Below are 17,613 nucleotides of genomic sequence, written 5' to 3' on the forward strand. Positions count from 1 at the left end.
GGCATTGGTGTGAGGATAAGGTGTTTCACACTAGGAAACTTTTATCAAAACAAACTTTATTTTAACAATACAGTTTAATTATAATGAATTAATTAGCTTAACATTTACCAATTAAACAATACTTAAACATGACAAGATACAGTTCTTAACTGCTGTCTTTATTAGTTCCAATACTCGTACAGACTTAAACTCCTCTTCACAATCAGTTAGCAAACAGTACAGGCTTAGGAGCTTGTACTTGGGCTGCCAGTTCTCAAACTCTGGAGAGAAAGATAGATAATTGGATAAGCTCCTGAAAAGAAAACATTTCTCCAAGCAGCTCTATCAAACAGCAGCCTCCAGAGAGAGAGAGAAAGAGACCTCTTGCTTCTTTCAGAACCTGCTTGTAACTGTCTGCTTTTCCTTGTAAGCTTAGCTCCGCCCCTTAAGCACATGACTCTGTCAATCAACCTAATCAAACTCCTACCCTGAAACCCCAGGAGAAAAACCAAATAAATAAAAATGCATGAACTCAAATTAAAACAAACACATTCCTAGCTAAAATCAATCGTTAGGCTGCATTCTCAGCATGTGAGCTGCCCGGTGCAGACAAATCAACGCCCTGTAAAACGGAGCTGAATTTTAAACATACCCTGCACAAGAAACATGATATAAATACATTTCTTAAAGGCACAGTATCACCACAAAGTGTAAAGTGATACATTCTGACCGAAAGAATGAGAAGAGAGAACATAAAATAAAGGAAACAACTAAGGGGGTTGCAGGAACAGAGGGACCTGGGGGGGGATTTTGCGCATAAGTCATTGAAGGTGGCAGGGCAAGTTGAGAAAGGATGTAGGAGCCGGGATTTTATAAATGGAACACACAAGTAAGGAAGTTATGGTGAACCTGTATAAAATGTTCCGTCCTCAACTGGAACATCGTGTCCAATTCTGGGCGCACATTTTAGGAAGGATGTGAAGTCTTTTCAGAGGGTGCAGAAAAGATTTACAAAAGTGGTTCCAGGGGTGAGGGACTTGTGTCATGTAGATAGGATGGAGAAGTTGAGGCTGTTCTCCTTGGAGCAGAGGAGTTTGAGAGGAGATTTCATAGCGGTGTTCAAAATCATGGGAGGTCTGGGCAGGCTAGATAGAAAATTGGTGCAAGGGTCAAAAACCAAAGCACACAAATTTAAAATGATTGGCAAATGATCCAGAGGCAACATGAGGATCTTTTTTTACACAGTGAGTGTTTAGGATCTGGAGTGCACTGTCTGAGATGGAGGCAGATTCAGTTATGGTTTTCAAAAGGCAATTGGATAAGCTCCTGGAAAGAAAGCATTTGCAATATTACTGGGAGGCACAGGAAGAATGGGACTAGCTAAATTCCTTTTGTAGAGATCAGGCAGGGACACAAAGGAATGAACAATCTCCTTCTTTCTAAAACCATTTATGCCCTGATGATGTGCGATAATATTTTGGACCACTATCTTGTTGGATCTTTAGACTCATAGAAGTGTAAAAACACAGAAGGAGGCCATTTGGCCCAACTGAATGAGCGATTCACCCAGTGCCATTCCTTCACCTTCTCTCCATAACTCTATACAATCTTCCTTCTCAGATAATAATCCAATTCCCTCTTGAATGTCTCGATTGATCTTGCTTCCACCACACTCTCAGGCAGTGCATTCCAGACCCGAACTTCTTGCTGTACGAAGAAGATTCTCCTTGTGTCTCTGTTGCTTCTTTTGCAAATCACCTTAGATCTGCACCCTCTCATTCTTGATCCTTCCACCAATGGAACAGTTTCTCCCGATCTCCTGTGTCCATGCCCCTTGTGGTTCTGCATATCTCCTCTCAACCTTCCCTTCTCTAAGGAGAACAGTCCCAACCTCTCCAGTCTATCCACGGAATTGAATTTGATGCCATCTTTCAACATCTTTCCATTTTCTTCCCCCTTTGTGGGCAGTTTTAAAAATTGCCATTCCTATTTTTGGAGAGAAAAGGCTGTTTTACATACAAGCTGGTAAACCTTGTCAAATCTTGCTGACTTTGTTCTTCCAGTGAGCTGCAGCGGAGAAGACAGCCAGTTTCCAACAAAGAGCTGCCCCCTCCTTGTCTCTGCATTTCAAAGGCACAGTTGGGGTTGGGGAGTATTTTGATAAAGGTTTACTCTTTCAGAAATGACTAATTGACAATAGCCACCCTCCAAGAATCACTGCATGTTAGTGTTTTATAGGGCTGCGTGTCGCTCTCTTTGTGAAGTGTCACTGATGTTTACAGTTGGTAACCTATAATATGGAGATTGTATTATCCAGTGCAACTTAATAGCATGAAGTCCCTTTCAAATCCAATTTCCTGGTCCCATCTGGTTAAGAACCTTTCTCGTTTAGTGTTGCTCTAGCCCTTTCTTGCTGTTCTATTCAGTCAATCCGTCATTTTTAATACATTAGCCGGTGCATTTTAATTAAAAGTCACTGGTTTGATGCAACTTAACACATTCATATTTCAATTGAAACAAAATCCACGGGAATTCCTTTGTTACAAGGAAATACCTAGTGGCACAAAAGAAAAGATTATGAATATTGATGCTTTATTCTGATAATTCTGAGTCTGGGAAAATCAACAGTAAAGATTGTATAATCCCCAAGAAACAAAGGAATAATTGGGAGCTTGAATGGGACCAGGTGAGCAGGCCCCTAGCCTTGCAAGAGCAACAGAAGAAAGGTTCAACTTGGCAGAATCACACCGCAGCAGCTGGTGGCATTTGAATTAGTGAATAAATCTGGAATATAAACCTAGTCTCAGTAATCATGACCATGAAACCATTGTAAGAAGTCTCACAACACCAGGTTAAAGTCCAACAGATTTATTTGGAATCACGGGCTTTCTGAGCGCTGCTCCTTCATCAGGTGAGTGGAGACGTAGGTTTCACAAACAAATCTGTTGGGTTTTAACCTGGTGTTGTGAGACTTCTTATTGTGCTTACCCCAATCCAACACCGGCATCTCCATATCATGAAACCACTGTCAATTGTTGCAAAAATCCATTTGGTTCACTAATGTCCTTTAGGGAAGATAATGCCCCAGACACCACCATCATCATTCCTGGATATGTCCTGTCCCCAGACCAGGAAGACTCAGCAGAGGTGATGGGCGGCACAGTGGTTTACAGTTGTGGGGGAATTGCCTAGGAAGATCTCAGCATCGAATCTGGACCACATGATGTCTCATAACATCAAACATAGACAAGGAAACCTTCTACTGGTTACTACCTATCAACCCCCTGCCCCTCAGCTGAGGAATCAGTACTCCACTTGCCTGCAGGGGTGTAGCTGCAACAACATTCATGAAGCTTGACACATCCAGGACATAGAAGATAGGAGCAGAAGGAGGCCATTGGGCCCTTCAAGCCTGCTCCGCAAAGGTCAAAGAGCTCACTTGATTAGCACCCCATCCACTACCTTATAAAATTCACACCCTCCACCACTGACGAACAGTGAGAAAATCAGCAAGGCAGAGGGAGGAAATTCCAACGCCTGAGGTCTGGACAATTGAAGGCACGGCCGCCAATGATGGAGTGATTATAATTGAGAGATCAGAAAGTGAGGAGAGCAGGGATGTTGGAAGAGAGATTGGAGGAGGAGGGGTGATGCCATGGAGGGATTTGAAAATGTAGATGGGAATTTTGAAGTTTGATAGGGAGCTAATGGAAATCAGTGAGTACGTGGGTGATAGGGGAAGCAGGACCTACCAGCCCAAATTTAATTGTTCGGCTCCTGGTCAAGCTGTGTTTTATAAATACCTCTGTGAAGTGCCGCAGGATGTCTCATTCTGTTAAAGACGTTATATAAATCTAGGGGAGAGGGGGGTCGGAATGGGAATGGCGGAGGTGACAGAGAATCAAACGGGGGTCCCAAAACGTCACTTATGATGATGGGATTCCCCTGCTCAATCATGCCTGCAAACCACCCCCCCATCCCGGCAATGACATAAGGGGCTCTTTGGATGCAATGGCGGGAACCCCATTGCAATACAATTACATATGATTAGCGGGCCTCCCCGCTGTGATAACTGCCCCCACGCTGGAAAGTGCCCTCCCCAACTGGCACTGGTAGGGTCACCTGCCATCGCTAATTAATTTTTTCTATTCTGGGCACCATGGTGGCACAATGGTTAGCACTGCTACCTCACATCGCCGGGGACCCGGGTTCAATTCCGGCCTCGGGTCACAATCTGTGTGGAGTTTGCACATTCTCCCTGTGTCTGCGTGGGTTTCCTCCGGGAGTTCTGGTTTCCTCTCACACTCCAAAGATGCGCGGGTTAGGTTGATTGGCCGTGCTAAATTGATCCTATTGTCAGGATTAGGAGGGTAAATATGTTGGGGTTACGGGAATAGGGCCTGGGTGGAATTGTGGTTAGTGCAGACTTGATGGGCCGAATGGCCTCCTTCTGCACTGTAGGGATTCTATGATCCTATTTATTCATGGGATCTTGGCTGTTGCTGGCTGGACCAGTATTTATTGTCCATCCCTCATTGCCCCTGAACTGAATGGCTTGTTTGGCCATTTCAGAGGACGGCTAAGAGTCAATCACACTCAGGCAACATCAAAATCTGTCCCACTGAACCAATACCCTCAGAGCATCTGGAACTGGATAATAAAAATGGCCTTCACAGATCCATCAGCAAAGAATTATTGATCAAAATGACAGTGCATCATAAATGTTTCAATAAATGTCTTTTATCTGTTCCAGGCTCGTTTCACCTCATCCATCTGACATTTGATGACTACGTACTTTATCTTCTGGAATCTCTGCACTGTCAGGAGAGAGCAAATGAACTAATGAGGGCAATGAAAGGAGAAGGCAGCTCAGGTAAAGACTGAAAATTACTATTGGTTTCATGACCATCGCTCCACCATTGGCGGCTGTACTTTCAGTTGCTTGGGCCCCAAGTTCTGAAATTTCCTCCCAAAACCAAAAAGTTACAGGAAGGATGTAAATAAGATTGAAAGAGTGCAGAGAAGGTTCACAAGGATGTTGCCGGGACTTGAGAAGCTGAGTTACAGAGAGAGATTGAATAGGTTGGGACTTTATTCCCTGGAGCGTAGAAGATTGAGGGGAGATTTGATAGAGGTGTATAAGATTTTGATGGGTATAGATAGAGTGAATGCAAGCAGGCTTTTTCCGCTGAGGCTAGGGGAGAAAAAAACCAGAGGGCATGAGTTAAGGGTGAAAGGAGAAAAGTTTAAAGGGAATATTAGGGGGGGCTTCTTCACGCAGAGAGTGGTGGGAGTGTGGAATGAGCTGCCGGATTAAATGCTTTTAACATTTAAGAAAAACTTGGACGGGTTCATGGATGAGAGGGGTGTGGAGGGATATGGTCCAAGTGCAGGTCAGTGGGACTAGGCATAAAATGGTTCAGCACAGACAAGAAGGGCCAAAAGGCCTGTTTCTGAGCTGTAACTTTCTATGGTTCTATGGTTCTAACCTCCCCGTCCCCTTTAAGTTGTCTATGAATGATCTGGACTTGGGTGTAACAGGCACAAATTTAGAAGATGGTAGATTTCACGAAACTTGGAAATGTAGTAAACAGTGAGCAGGATAGGAACAGATGTCAGAAATATAGAGACAGGTAGGTGACAGGAGCAGATGCAGGAGAGGTGAAATTAAATGTAGAGAAGTGTGAAGAGAGCTATTTTGGTTTGAAGACTGATTAAGGCAATCTGAACTAAATGGTACATTATAGAAGGAGCGTGCGGGAAATGTGCACTAATCTTTGCTGGCAGGGCAAGTTGCGAGGATTACAGTTACATAGAGTACATATAAGGAGAAACTTTCAGTGGCAGAAAGATCAGTATCCAAGGGATTTAGAATGATAGACAAAAGAACCAAAAGGAATAGGAGGAAATGTTTCTTCACACTGTCAACTGAATGCACTGTCTGAAACGGCAGTGGAAGCAGATTCAATCATAACTTTCGGAAGGACTTAATGAATACTTGAAAGAAGCATTCTCAATCAGGGGAATGTGGGACTAATTTGATAGTTTGTTCAAAGAGCCAGCACAGGGAAAGTGGGATGAATAGACTCATTCTGTGCTGCATGGTTCTATAATTCTAAGACTCTCTCAACTCTTTGACCAACCTTTTGGTCTTCTCTCCCCTTGTGTCGCTTGGCAAATTATGTTTGAACAAATTATGTAAGAGGGCCAATCCATGGCTTATAAAGGAAATTAAAGAGAGTACCCGATCTAAGGCAAAAGCATACAGAAACATGGGCGGCACGGTAGCACAGTGGTTAGCACTGCTGCTTCACAGCTCCAGGGACCTGGGTTTGATTCCTGGCTTGGGTCACTGTCTGTGTGGAGTTTGCACATTCTCCTCGTGTCTGCGTGGGTTTCCTCTGGGTGCTCCGGTTTCCTCCCACAGTCCAAAGATGTGCGGGTTAGGTTGATTGGCCATGCTAAAATTGCCCCTTAGTGTCCTGAGATGCGTAGGTTAGAGGGATTAGTGGGTAAAATATGTAGGGATATGGGGGTAGGGCGTGGGTGGGATTGTGGTCGGTGCAGACTCGATGGGCCGAATGGCCTCTTTCTGTAATGGATTGATTAGTAAGTTTGCGGACGACACAAAGGTTGGTGGATTTGCGGATAGCGATGAGGACCATCAGAGGATACAGCAGGATATGGATCAGTTGGAGACTTGGGCGGAGAGATGGCAGATGGAGTTTAATCCGGACAATTGTGAGGTAATACATTTTGGAAGGTCTAATACAGATAGGAAATATACAGTAAATGGCAGAACCCTTAGGAGTATTGGTAGGCAAAGGGATCTGGGCGTACAGGTACACAGGTCACTGAAAGTGGCAATGCAGGTGGAGAAGGCAGTCAAGAAGGCATATGGCATGCTTGCTTTCATCGGCCGGGGTATCGAGTTTAAAAATTGGCAAGTCATGTTGCCGTTTTATAGAACCTTAGTTAGGCCGCACTAGGAATATAGTGTTCAATTCTGGTCGCCACTCTACCAGAAGGATGTGGAAACTTTGGAGAGGGTACAGAAAAGATTTACCAGGATGTTGCCTGGTATGGAGGGCATTAGCTATGAGGAGAGGTTGGAGAAACGTGGTTTGTTCTCACTGGAGTGACGGAGGTTGAGGGGAGACCTGATAGAAGTCTACAAGATTATGAGAGCCATGGACAGAGTGGATAGTCGGAAGCTTTTTCCCAGGGTGAAAGAGTCAATTACTAGGAGGCAAAGGTTTAAGGTGCGAGGGGCAAGTTTTAAAAGAGATATACGAGGCAGATGTTTTACACAGAGAGTGGTGAGTGCCTGGAACTCGTTGCCGGGGGAGGTAGTGGAAGCGGATACGGTAGTGACTTTTAAGGACGTATTGATAAGCACATGAATGAGATGGGAATAGAGGGATACGGTCCCCGGAAGCGTAGGGGGTTTTAGTTAAGTCGGGCAGCATGGTCCGTGCAGGCTTGGAGGGCCGAAGGGCCTGTTCCTTTGCTGTAATTTTCTTTGTTCTTTGTTCTATAGATATGTGAAGAGAAAGAGGTTGGTGAAGACAAATGTAGGTCCCCTACAGACAGAAACGGGGGAATGTATAATAGGGGACAAAGAAATGGCCGAGCAACTGAATACATACTTTGGTTCTGTCTTCACAAAAGAGGACACAAATCAGATGCCAGAAATGTTGGAGAATGCAAGATTTAGTGAGAGGGAAGAACTGAGGGAGATCAACATTAGTAGAGAAATGATGCTGGAAAAATTGATGGCATTGAAGGCGGATAAATCCCCAGGGCCTGATAATCTACATCCCAGAGTACTTAAGGAAGTGGCTGTAGAAATAGTGGATGCATTGGTGGTCATCTTCCAGGATTCTATAGACTCTGGAACAGTCCCTGAAAATTGGAGGGTAGCTAATGTCACTCCAATATTCAAAAAGGGAAGGAATTATAGGCCAGTAAGCTTAACGTCGATAGTGGGGAAAATTCTCGAATCCATTATTAAGGACTTTATAGCAGAGCATTTAGAAAACAGTGGCAGGATCAGACAGAGTCAGCATGGATTTATGAAGGGGAAATCATGCTTGACAAATCTGTTGGAATTCTTTGAAGATGTAACTAGTAGACTTGACAAGGGGGAACCAGTAGATATGGTATATTTGGACTTTCTGAAAGTGTTTGACAAAGTCCTGCACAAGAGATTATCGTGCATGTGATTGGAGGAAGTATATTGAGATGGATAGAAAATTGATTGGCAGAGAGGAAACAAAGGGCCTGATTTTACCATTTTCATTCTAAGTGCTGAATCTGGGCGTAATGCAGATCCGACTTAGAAATCAGCTTTCAGGGGCCCCCCATACGCACTCAGCCTGAAAAAAAAATTGCGGGTCCCATTCGCGCTGTGGGCGGGGTTTAGCGCGACCAAAATGATCGGAGCTCTGAACTACGCATGCGCAGTTAGAAAAAAAGTTGAAAAAGCGCGCCCGTGTCAGATCGCTCCCAGACCGCAGAAAGCGAAGATAGCGGCCTGGGAGCGAAAAGCGGGAGCGATGGTCCCCACAGACATCACTGTCCCCCTTATCCACCCCCTCCCCCACTACCCACACCGATCGTGACCCCTGCCCCCTCCCTCTCCCCACCGATTGCCCGCAGAGTGGCAGCGGACCCCGCTGCCCCCCCCCAACCTGAGATCCATCTGCCCCCCCCCCACACCAGTGAGTGATCGGGCTTCCCTAACCCCCCCTCCACCAGAGATACATCTTACCCGACTCCCTCCTCCCCCCCCCCCAGAGAATGGTCTGGCCTTACTCACCACCTCCCCCGCACCCCCCCCCCCCCCCCCCCCCCCGCCCCACCGCCCGACAACGATCGGGCCTCACTCATCCTTCCCCCAGAGAATGGTCTGGCCTCACGCACTTCCCCCCCCCAAGACAACGATCTGGCCTCACTCATCTCCCCCCAGAGAATGGTCTGGCCTCACTCACCGGCCCCCCATCCCACCCCTCCAGAGGAACATCTGACCCACCTTCTCTGTTGGAAGGACTGAACGCGCTCTTCAGCAGCTGGAGCGCCCGATTCAGGCTTTTATTCAGCAGGTTCATTTTGGCGCGATTCCGGATCGACGAACGCGGCAGTAAAGGGGGAAATGTTGATAAAGTTGGGCGGGTAGTTCATTAATTCAATTTAAATGCATGCAAATGCATTTAAATCGCCGTTGCGCCCGTTTCGGGTGCGAATCAGGCCATTCCCGGGTTTCGGTAAAGTGGCAATCTGCGCGGACGTGGGCGCGGATCGCGTTAATGGCCTCACGCCCGACTTTACCATGTTTTCGCGCCCTTAAAGTCGGGACCCAAGAGTAGGAATTAATGGGTGCTTTTCAAATTGGCAGGCAGTAACTAGTGGGGTGCCACAGGGATCGGTGCTGGGACACCAGCTGTTCACAATATATATTAATAATTTGGATGAGGGAACAAAATGTAACATCTCAAAATTTGCAGATGATACCAAGTTGGGTGGGAGGGTGAACTGTGACGCGGATGCAGAATGATCTGGACAGGTTGGTTGAGTGGGCAAATCCATGGCAGATGCAATATAAGTTGGATATATGTGAGGTTATTCACTTTGGAAGCAAAAACAAGAAGGCAGATTACTACCTGAATGGCTGTAAATTGGGAAAGGGGAGTGTGCAGTGGGACCTGGGTGTCCTTGTGCACCAGTCACTGAAGGTAAGCATGCAGGTGCAGCAGGCGGTAAAGAAGGCAAATGGCATGTTGGCCTTCATTGCGAGAGGAGCAGGGATGTGTTGTTGCAATTATAGAGGGCCTTGGTGAGGCCACACCTAGGGTACTGTGCACAGTTTTGTCTCCTTTTCTGAGGAAGGATGTTCTTGCTCTCGAGGGAGTGCAGCGAAGGTTTACCGGGCTGATTCCGGGGATGGCGGGACTGATGTATGAGGAGAGATTGACTGGGTTAGGATTGTTTTCACTGGAGTTCAGACGAATGAGGGGGGATCTCATAAAGACTTATAAAATTCTAACAGGACGAGACAGGGTAGATGCAGAGAGGGTGTTCCCGATGGTGGGGGAGTCCAGAACCAGGGGTCACAGTCTGAGGGTTCAGGGTAAACCATTTAGGACGGAGGTGAGGAGACATTTCTTCACCCACAGAGTGGTGAGCCTGTGGAATTCATTACCACAGGAAGTAGTTGATGCCAAAACATTGAATGTATTCAAAAGGCGGCTGGATATAGCACTTGGGGTGAATGGGATCAAAGGTTATGGGGAGAAAGCAGGATTAGGCGATTGAGTTGGATGATCAGCCATGATCATGGTGAATGGCGGAGCAGGCTCGAAGGGCCGAATGGCCTCCTCCTGCTCCTATCTTCTATGTTTCCATGTAACATATGAACATACAAATCAGAAGCAGGAGTAGGCCATTGAATCCCACCAGCCTGCTCTGCCATTCAGTAAGATCATGGCTGATGTGATTGTGGCCCCAACTCCACTTCCCTACCTGCATCCCTTCCCCGCATTGACGCCCTTATCAATAAACATCTGTCTAACGCGGCCTTGAATACGTTCAATGACCCAGCACTGACCAATCACTGATGAAGACTCTGGATTTTTATGTGCAGGAGACAGAAGGGAAGATGCGGGACAGTCAGATCACAGTCCTCAAACACAATCACCAGGCCCTTTCTCTCCTGCAAAGTCTGTCTCTGCGGAAATTCAGCCAGCTTCACCTGTCAGCAGCCAGTCTCCCGAATACACTGGATTAACAGCGCCAGGTGAGCAATAGGATTACAACAGCCCTTGGGGCAGTGGTTCCCAACCAATGTGCCCCCAAGTGTTCTGGGAAAAAAGATTCAAAATGATTCAAACTTCATGTAATTAACCTAAAACTAACCTTCGTCTTCAGCTCTGCGGTCGGCATCTTCAAGACCTGATGAATCTTGGGCCTCCCGCGCAGGCGCTGGCCGGGAAAGAGACGCACATGCATGGTTTAGATATTTTATATTGATCAGGGCCATGCGCAACGAGACTTGGAGCTGAAGATAAAGTTCCACATGCACCCGCACAAAAAGCCAAAACTCAAAAAGGGCGCAAAAACCCTGGGAAAAACGAAAGACAGTAAGAAGTCTCACAACACCAGGTTAAAGTCCAACAGGTTTATTTGGTAGCAAATACCATAAGCTTTCGGAGCAATGCTCCTTCGTCAGATGGAGTGGTCTCTGACGAAGGAGCATTGCTCCGAAAGCTTATGGTATTTGCTACCAAAAGCTCCGAAAGCTTATGGTATTTGCTACCAAATAAACCTGTTGGACTTTAACCTGGTGTTGTGAGACTTCTTACTGTGCTTACCCCAGTCCAACGCCGGCATCTCCACATCAAAAACGAAAGAGACAGGGAGAGAATAAAAAGAATAACAGGCGAGAGGACAGGGAGAAGTTAGAAATGAAGTTCCCAGTAAGAGAAGAAGACAGAGAAAATAGGAGGGGTGTCTCAATTTTTAAAAATAGTTTGGAGATGTGCCACGACGTATAAAAGGTTGGGAACCACTGCCTTAGGGAATGGGCGGGGAGTACGTGCGGAATTGATGAACAGTGGAGAAAATCCGGTCAAATTTTGGTCTCCCAATGGAGGCACGAATCGGATTGTGAAAGGTTGAGCTTAGTTTCGTTTGCTGGAAAACCAATTTTCCTCTGCCTTCCTGACCCAACGTCATTTTTGCCATGGCCTTTTGGCGGGTCTTCTGAGATCAGAGTCCTCATTATGAGGACCACAGGAAAATTGTATTTCCTTCCCTTCCACACACTACTGTTGTGTGCTGATCCCAAATGTGTGGAATTCCTAAAAAAGAAACACACCTCTTTGGAGAGTTTGTGACTGCTGGGGGAAATCTGCTGAGGAGTCGAGAACGTTCTGAAAGGTAATTGTAAAATAATTTGACATCTTCAGATTTCAGTATTGGAGACTGTATTGTAATGTAGGTGTGTATAAATACAATGATTCATCATAGCGATCTGTCCAGCAAAGGTAAGTTGACCTTTATATTGGCCACCATTGTGTCAGTGTTGTCAGTGCTTTTTCCCTTGAAGAAAGTACCATAATGCATTAAAAATGTAAAATAATGTCAAAGAAAAGTCTTGTTAGCCTCTGCTATTGCATTTTGTGCTGTGATTTAAATTGACTGGCTATTAAAAAACCCTGCTTTTGAATGTTGGATAAAATATCTGCACCTGCTCCCCTGCATTAATTGTCAGGAACTCTTTTTTGCGAATGGAATGGGACACCATTCTGTTACGTTAGTGTCAGACAATGTAACTGGAAACCTTTAAAAAGGCACCCCGATGAGGCCGCCCCATCAGCATGATCCTGTGGGACCCACCCTTTAAAGTTTTAAAAACTTAGTTCCAAGCTACAGACTGAGAATAGGAAAGGCTGTTTCCATTGGCTGATAGTACAAAGACTAGGGGAACCAGATTTAAGGTATTGAGCAAGAGGAACAGGCTGATGTGAGCAAGAGCGACTTGGAATGACCTGGAGCCCCTTGGCCAATCAGGGAGGTGATAGCAGAGATGATGAATAATTGCAAAAGGACGTTGGAGGGAAATAAAGTTGTAGGGTCACTGGGATAGAGCGGGGTGAATGTGAGTGACTGGTTCTGCAGAGAGCCAGCATGGATTTGACGGTCAGAGTGGCTTCTTTCTGTGCTACGACTCTGTGACTCAACAATGTTGAAAGATCAGGAGTATATTGTTTTGTGATTTGGAGGAGAACCTGAAAGTGATGGCGGCGCCAAAGTTTGCTGTTTTTGGCTTCCATGGAACTGTACATCAGATACGCTGCATCCACTGTGTATTGGTGGGGCCCATTGTGTCTGTACAGGCTCTGTGCAAACTTTTGTACAAAATCCTCAGCTGACAGTCACAGTGTGGTACTGAGGGAGTGCCGCACTATTGGACTGTGCCGTCTTTCAGATGAGAATTTAGAGCGAGGCTCTGTCTGCTCTCGCAGGTGAATGTCAAAGATCCCACTGCACAATTCCAAAGAAGAGCAGGGGATTTCTTCCTGGACAATGTTTATCCCTCAGCCATGTAGACAAATGACCTCGTCATAATGTCATTGCCGTTTATGGGAGTTTCCTGTGAATAAATTGGTTGCCATGTTTCCTCCATTACAACAGTGACTGCTTTGCAAAAGTGATTCATTGACTGTAGAAACAAAGCCGCACACACTGGTGTTGGAGGCAGTGCACCATGAGAATGATTGGACGGAAGATCTTCCCTTTGATCTTATCCACAGATTTATATTCTTCACTCCTTGGTTAAGCTTGTTAACCAAATTACAGTCTTGGCCACAAAAATAATATTCCCTCCTTTATCAATTTGCATTAAAAAATCTCCAGTTAAATTGTTGCAACTTTACGCATTTCCCCCACACCAATTATTTGTTTGGAAATCCTGAACGTCATGAGCAAAGATATTTTTAAAAAAGCTATTCTCTAAGTATTCTCTCAATATGGCTGTGATTGTGTGCCCAGTTAAAACACCTGTTCTGGTTACGATTACATTCAATGTAAGGAATTGTGTGGTGGTTTAGTGTGTTGTCCCTATGTGTTTATGAATCTTTGTTTTGCCAGGAGCAGTCCAATCATACACTTGGTCTCTGACGTATACTGTTACAACAGGCTCCGCACCACCTGACAGCCCACAGCAGCTACCCTGTATGAGAAGCAATAATGTGCCCACGGCATCCTCAACTCACAGAATGCCAGTCTACCCCCACAGAGAGGAACACGGGTACGTCCTTCATTTCTTACTCAGCCCAGTTGTTTATTCGGTTTGGTTTCAGGCATTGGGTTGGTTTCCTTAATATGGCAGATCTGTAACCGGACATGAAATTGTGACTTAAATCACGGGCAATATGAATATGCAAACAAACAAGTTAGGGGCCAGAGTAAGCCATTCGGCCCCTCGAGCCTGCTCCCTCATTCAATAGGGTCATGGATGATCTGATTGTGGCCTCAACGTCACTTTCCTGACAACTTTTTATGTTTCTATACATATAGCTCTTGAGGCTAAAGGGGTCAAGGGGGGAGGGGGGGGGGGCGGAAGTGTAATCAAGATATTGAATTTGATGATCAGTCATGACTCGAAGGGCCGAATGGCCTCCTCCTGCTTCTATTTTCTATGTTTCTATTCCTAATATCCTTTGTCTCATTTGTTAGTCTAGAATTTATCCTTAAAAATATTAATTGACCCTGCCTCCACTACACTCTGGAGAAGAGAGTCCCACAGACTCATGACCCTCTGAGAGAAAATGTTTCTTCTCGTCTCTGTCATAAATGGGAGACCCCTTAATTTTAAAACAGTGACCCCTAATTCTAGTCTATTCTACAAGAGAAGACATCCACTCAGCATCCACCCTGTCAAAAACTGGATAAAAGCAAATTACTGCGGATGCTGGAATCCGAAATCAAAAGAGAAAATGCTGGAAAATCTCAGCAGGTCTGGCAGCATCCGTATGGAGAGAAAAGAGCTGACGTTTCGAGTCCAGATAACCCTTTGTCAAAGCTGCTTTGCACGTTCTCCCTGCTCTCTGGTCTCACCTCACCGGCTCTGTTCACCAGCAGCAGGCCATTTGGCCCTAATGTTCCTGGTGCATGTGTTCCTCCAGAGGGCCCTAGATCAGTGGGTTTCCCTCCCTAGTCAATGTGCATGGATATTGAGGGTGTAAAACCAAAGTTGCATTGCCCATTTTCCGACAGATAGGTTTGGCTGGAATCACAAATATGTAACGAGTAATACTTTTCTTTACATTTCTTTTGGTGTTGCCCTTTGAATGAAGAGCCAGCATTTCAACTGATGAACTAAAGTGGGCATTGTCATCCAATATAGGTTTTATATTTATGGCCAATGAATGATGCAATTTTTGAACTGAACCGTTTGTGCTGTCAACAGTGCAGATCATTGCGATAACCTGTTTTCTTTTATAGGTACACGGGAGGGTACAGCTATGGCAGTTACAGCAATCAGCCCCCCCTCCCCATTCAGAGTCAGTATCCAGCTCTAACACACGACAGCCTCTCCTCTCCATTGCCATATCCAGCTTATCACAGGAGTACCTCACAGGTGTGTCTCTTTGCTTCGCTTTATATTGCTGTATTTCACAAATACTCAGCTGACGTGAATTTGTCTGATAATTATGTGTTTGTAATGAACAAATGTAAAGAAAATGTTAATGTTGCAGAACAAGAAAATTGAATTTCAGAATTAATTCATTCAAAATGAATGCGGTTGTTACAAGGCGCTCTTTAAATGCACATAGATCGATCCAGATCTATAACTTGTGACTGGCTTGTGTTGACTGGAACGGGATCAAGATTGACCAGTTGACCAAATTCAATTCAACTGGAGAGAGACAGACAGACGGAGCAAGAGAGTGAGACAGACAGAGAGGGAAAAAACAAAAAGAGAGGTGGGCAGAGGGAAGGAAGAAAAAGAGAGAGATGGACAGAGGGAAGAAGGAAAAAGAGAGAGATGAACAGACAGAGGGACACAGAGCAAGAGAGACAGGCGGGCAGAAGGGGGAAGACTTCAGAGAAATTGATAAAAGAGAAAGAGAGAGAGAAAGAGACAGACCTTGAAAAGGAGTGAAGGAGAGAGGGACAGAGAGAAACCGACAGAGGTAGAGGAGAGAGAGAGACAGACACACAAAGGGACAGAGAGAAGGGGACAGAGGGAAGAAGAGAGAGACAAAGAGACAGAACGAGATGCCTCATTACTGCTGGTTGAGTTGAAACACAGATCCCTGATGTGAAAGGAATGTAAATGTAGCTGCTCTGACTTTCAGTCCCTTCAACTTTGGGTACTTTTCAACAACTCAACTATAAAAAAAGGAAACAACAGAATTAGTCTGTAAAAATTCATAGATTCTGAACTGCAATAAAAATTCCCAAGTGGAGGTAAAGATTTGCATGCTCAGGGCAAGCACAGTGTGACAATAAGGCTGTGGGTTCCCTGGGAGCTGCTCCCAATATGCGGTAACAGTTTAAAAAAATTTATAAGTGTCACAAGTAGGCTTACATTAACACTGCAATGAGGTTACTGTGAAAATCCCCAGTCACCACACTCCGGCACCTGTTCAGGTACACTGAGGGAGAATTTAGCATGGCCAACACACCCTAACCAACACGTCTTTCGGACAGTGGGAGGAAACTGGAGCACCCGGAGGAAACCCACAGACGGGGAGAACGTGCAGACTCTGCACAGACAGTGACCCAGGCTGGGAATTGAATCCAGGTCCCTGGCGCTGTGAGGCAGCAGTGCTAACTACTGTGCCACCGTGCTGCATGGTGGAGGTGAAATAAAATTCTGTTAGTGTTCATAAACAGGGTATATGGTGAAACTCTGGCAGAGTTATCAGGACAGCTCCAAGGAAATTCAACCTCTCGCCTGAATGAATCGTTCCCGTTTTATAAAAGAAGAAAGTGCCCGGGAAAAAGATACCAACACGGCTGAAATTCAAGATGGACTGTTCTGAATAGGCTTGGGTCACTGTCTGTGAGGAGTCTGCACATTGTCCCTGTGTCTGCGTGGGTTTCCTCCAGGTGCTCTGGTTTCCTCCCGCAGTCCCAAGGTGTGCGGGTTAGGTGGATTGACCGTGCTAAATTGCCCCTTAGTGTCAGGAGGACTAACTAGGATAAATGCATGGGGTTATGGGAATAGAGCCTGTGTGGGATTGTGGTTGGTGCAGACTCGATGGCCTCCTTCTGCACTGTAGGATTCTATGATTCTATGAATAAAAAGCTGCCTTTGAGTATTCCCAAGAGAGGCTTTCCCTCTCGAACAACAACAGATTGCATTTATATGGCATCTTTTAATATAATAAAACATCTCTCAGCAACAATAATCCAGAGAGAATTAATAACTTTGATGTGAAAGTAAGGTCCGCCAGATTGATTCATGGTATGAGGAAGTCTCACGAGGAGAGATTGAGTAGAATGAGCTTATATTCTCTGGAATTTGGGAGAATGAGAGGAGATGTCAGTGAAACAGGGTAAGGTAGTGGGCTTGACAGTAGATACTGTGAGGCTGTTTCCCCCAGACTGGAGAGACTAGAACCAGGGTACATAGTCTCAGGATAAGGAGGGCCGAAGGGCCGGTTCCTGTGCTGTAATTTTCTTTGATAAGGGGTCAACCATTTCAGATTGAGATGAGAAGACATTTCAATACTTGGAAGGTTCTTTGGAAATTCTCTATCCAATAAGGTTGTAAATGCTCAGTCACTGAGCATATTCAAGACAGAGGTTGGTAGATCTTTGGATTTTCGTTTACTCGTTCATGGGATGTGGGATGTGGATGTCGCTGGCCAGACCAGCATTTATTGCCTACACCTAATTGCCCTTGAGAACGTGGTGATGAGCTGCCTTCTAGAACCACTGCAGTCCCTGAGATGTAGGTACATCCACAGTACTGTTAGGAAGGGAGTTCCAAGATTTTGACCCAGCAATGTGAAGGATCAGTGACATATTTCTAAGACAGGATGGTGAGTGACTTGGAGGAGAACCTCCAGGTGGCGGTGTTCCAGGTATCTGCTACCCTTGTCCTATGAGATGATGGTA

General features: G+C 45.4%; 1 protein-coding gene across 1 annotated transcript in view; it reads left to right on the top strand.

The window, feature by feature from the left end:
- The window catches only part of rfx4 (regulatory factor X, 4), a 114,873-nt gene that overhangs the window by 79,169 nt on the left and 18,091 nt on the right, over positions 1-17,613 (top strand). The window contains exons 14-17 of the mRNA XM_078221077.1: positions 4,733-4,852; positions 10,622-10,774; positions 13,630-13,789; positions 14,986-15,121. Of these exons, the coding sequence (XP_078077203.1) occupies positions 4,733-4,852; positions 10,622-10,774; positions 13,630-13,789; positions 14,986-15,121 (569 nt within the window). The remainder of the gene's footprint in view (positions 1-4,732; positions 4,853-10,621; positions 10,775-13,629; positions 13,790-14,985; positions 15,122-17,613) is intronic.

Source organism: Mustelus asterias, chromosome 9 (assembly GCF_964213995.1).
Source record: "Mustelus asterias chromosome 9, sMusAst1.hap1.1, whole genome shotgun sequence".
Taxonomy (NCBI): Eukaryota; Metazoa; Chordata; class Chondrichthyes; order Carcharhiniformes; family Triakidae; genus Mustelus; species Mustelus asterias.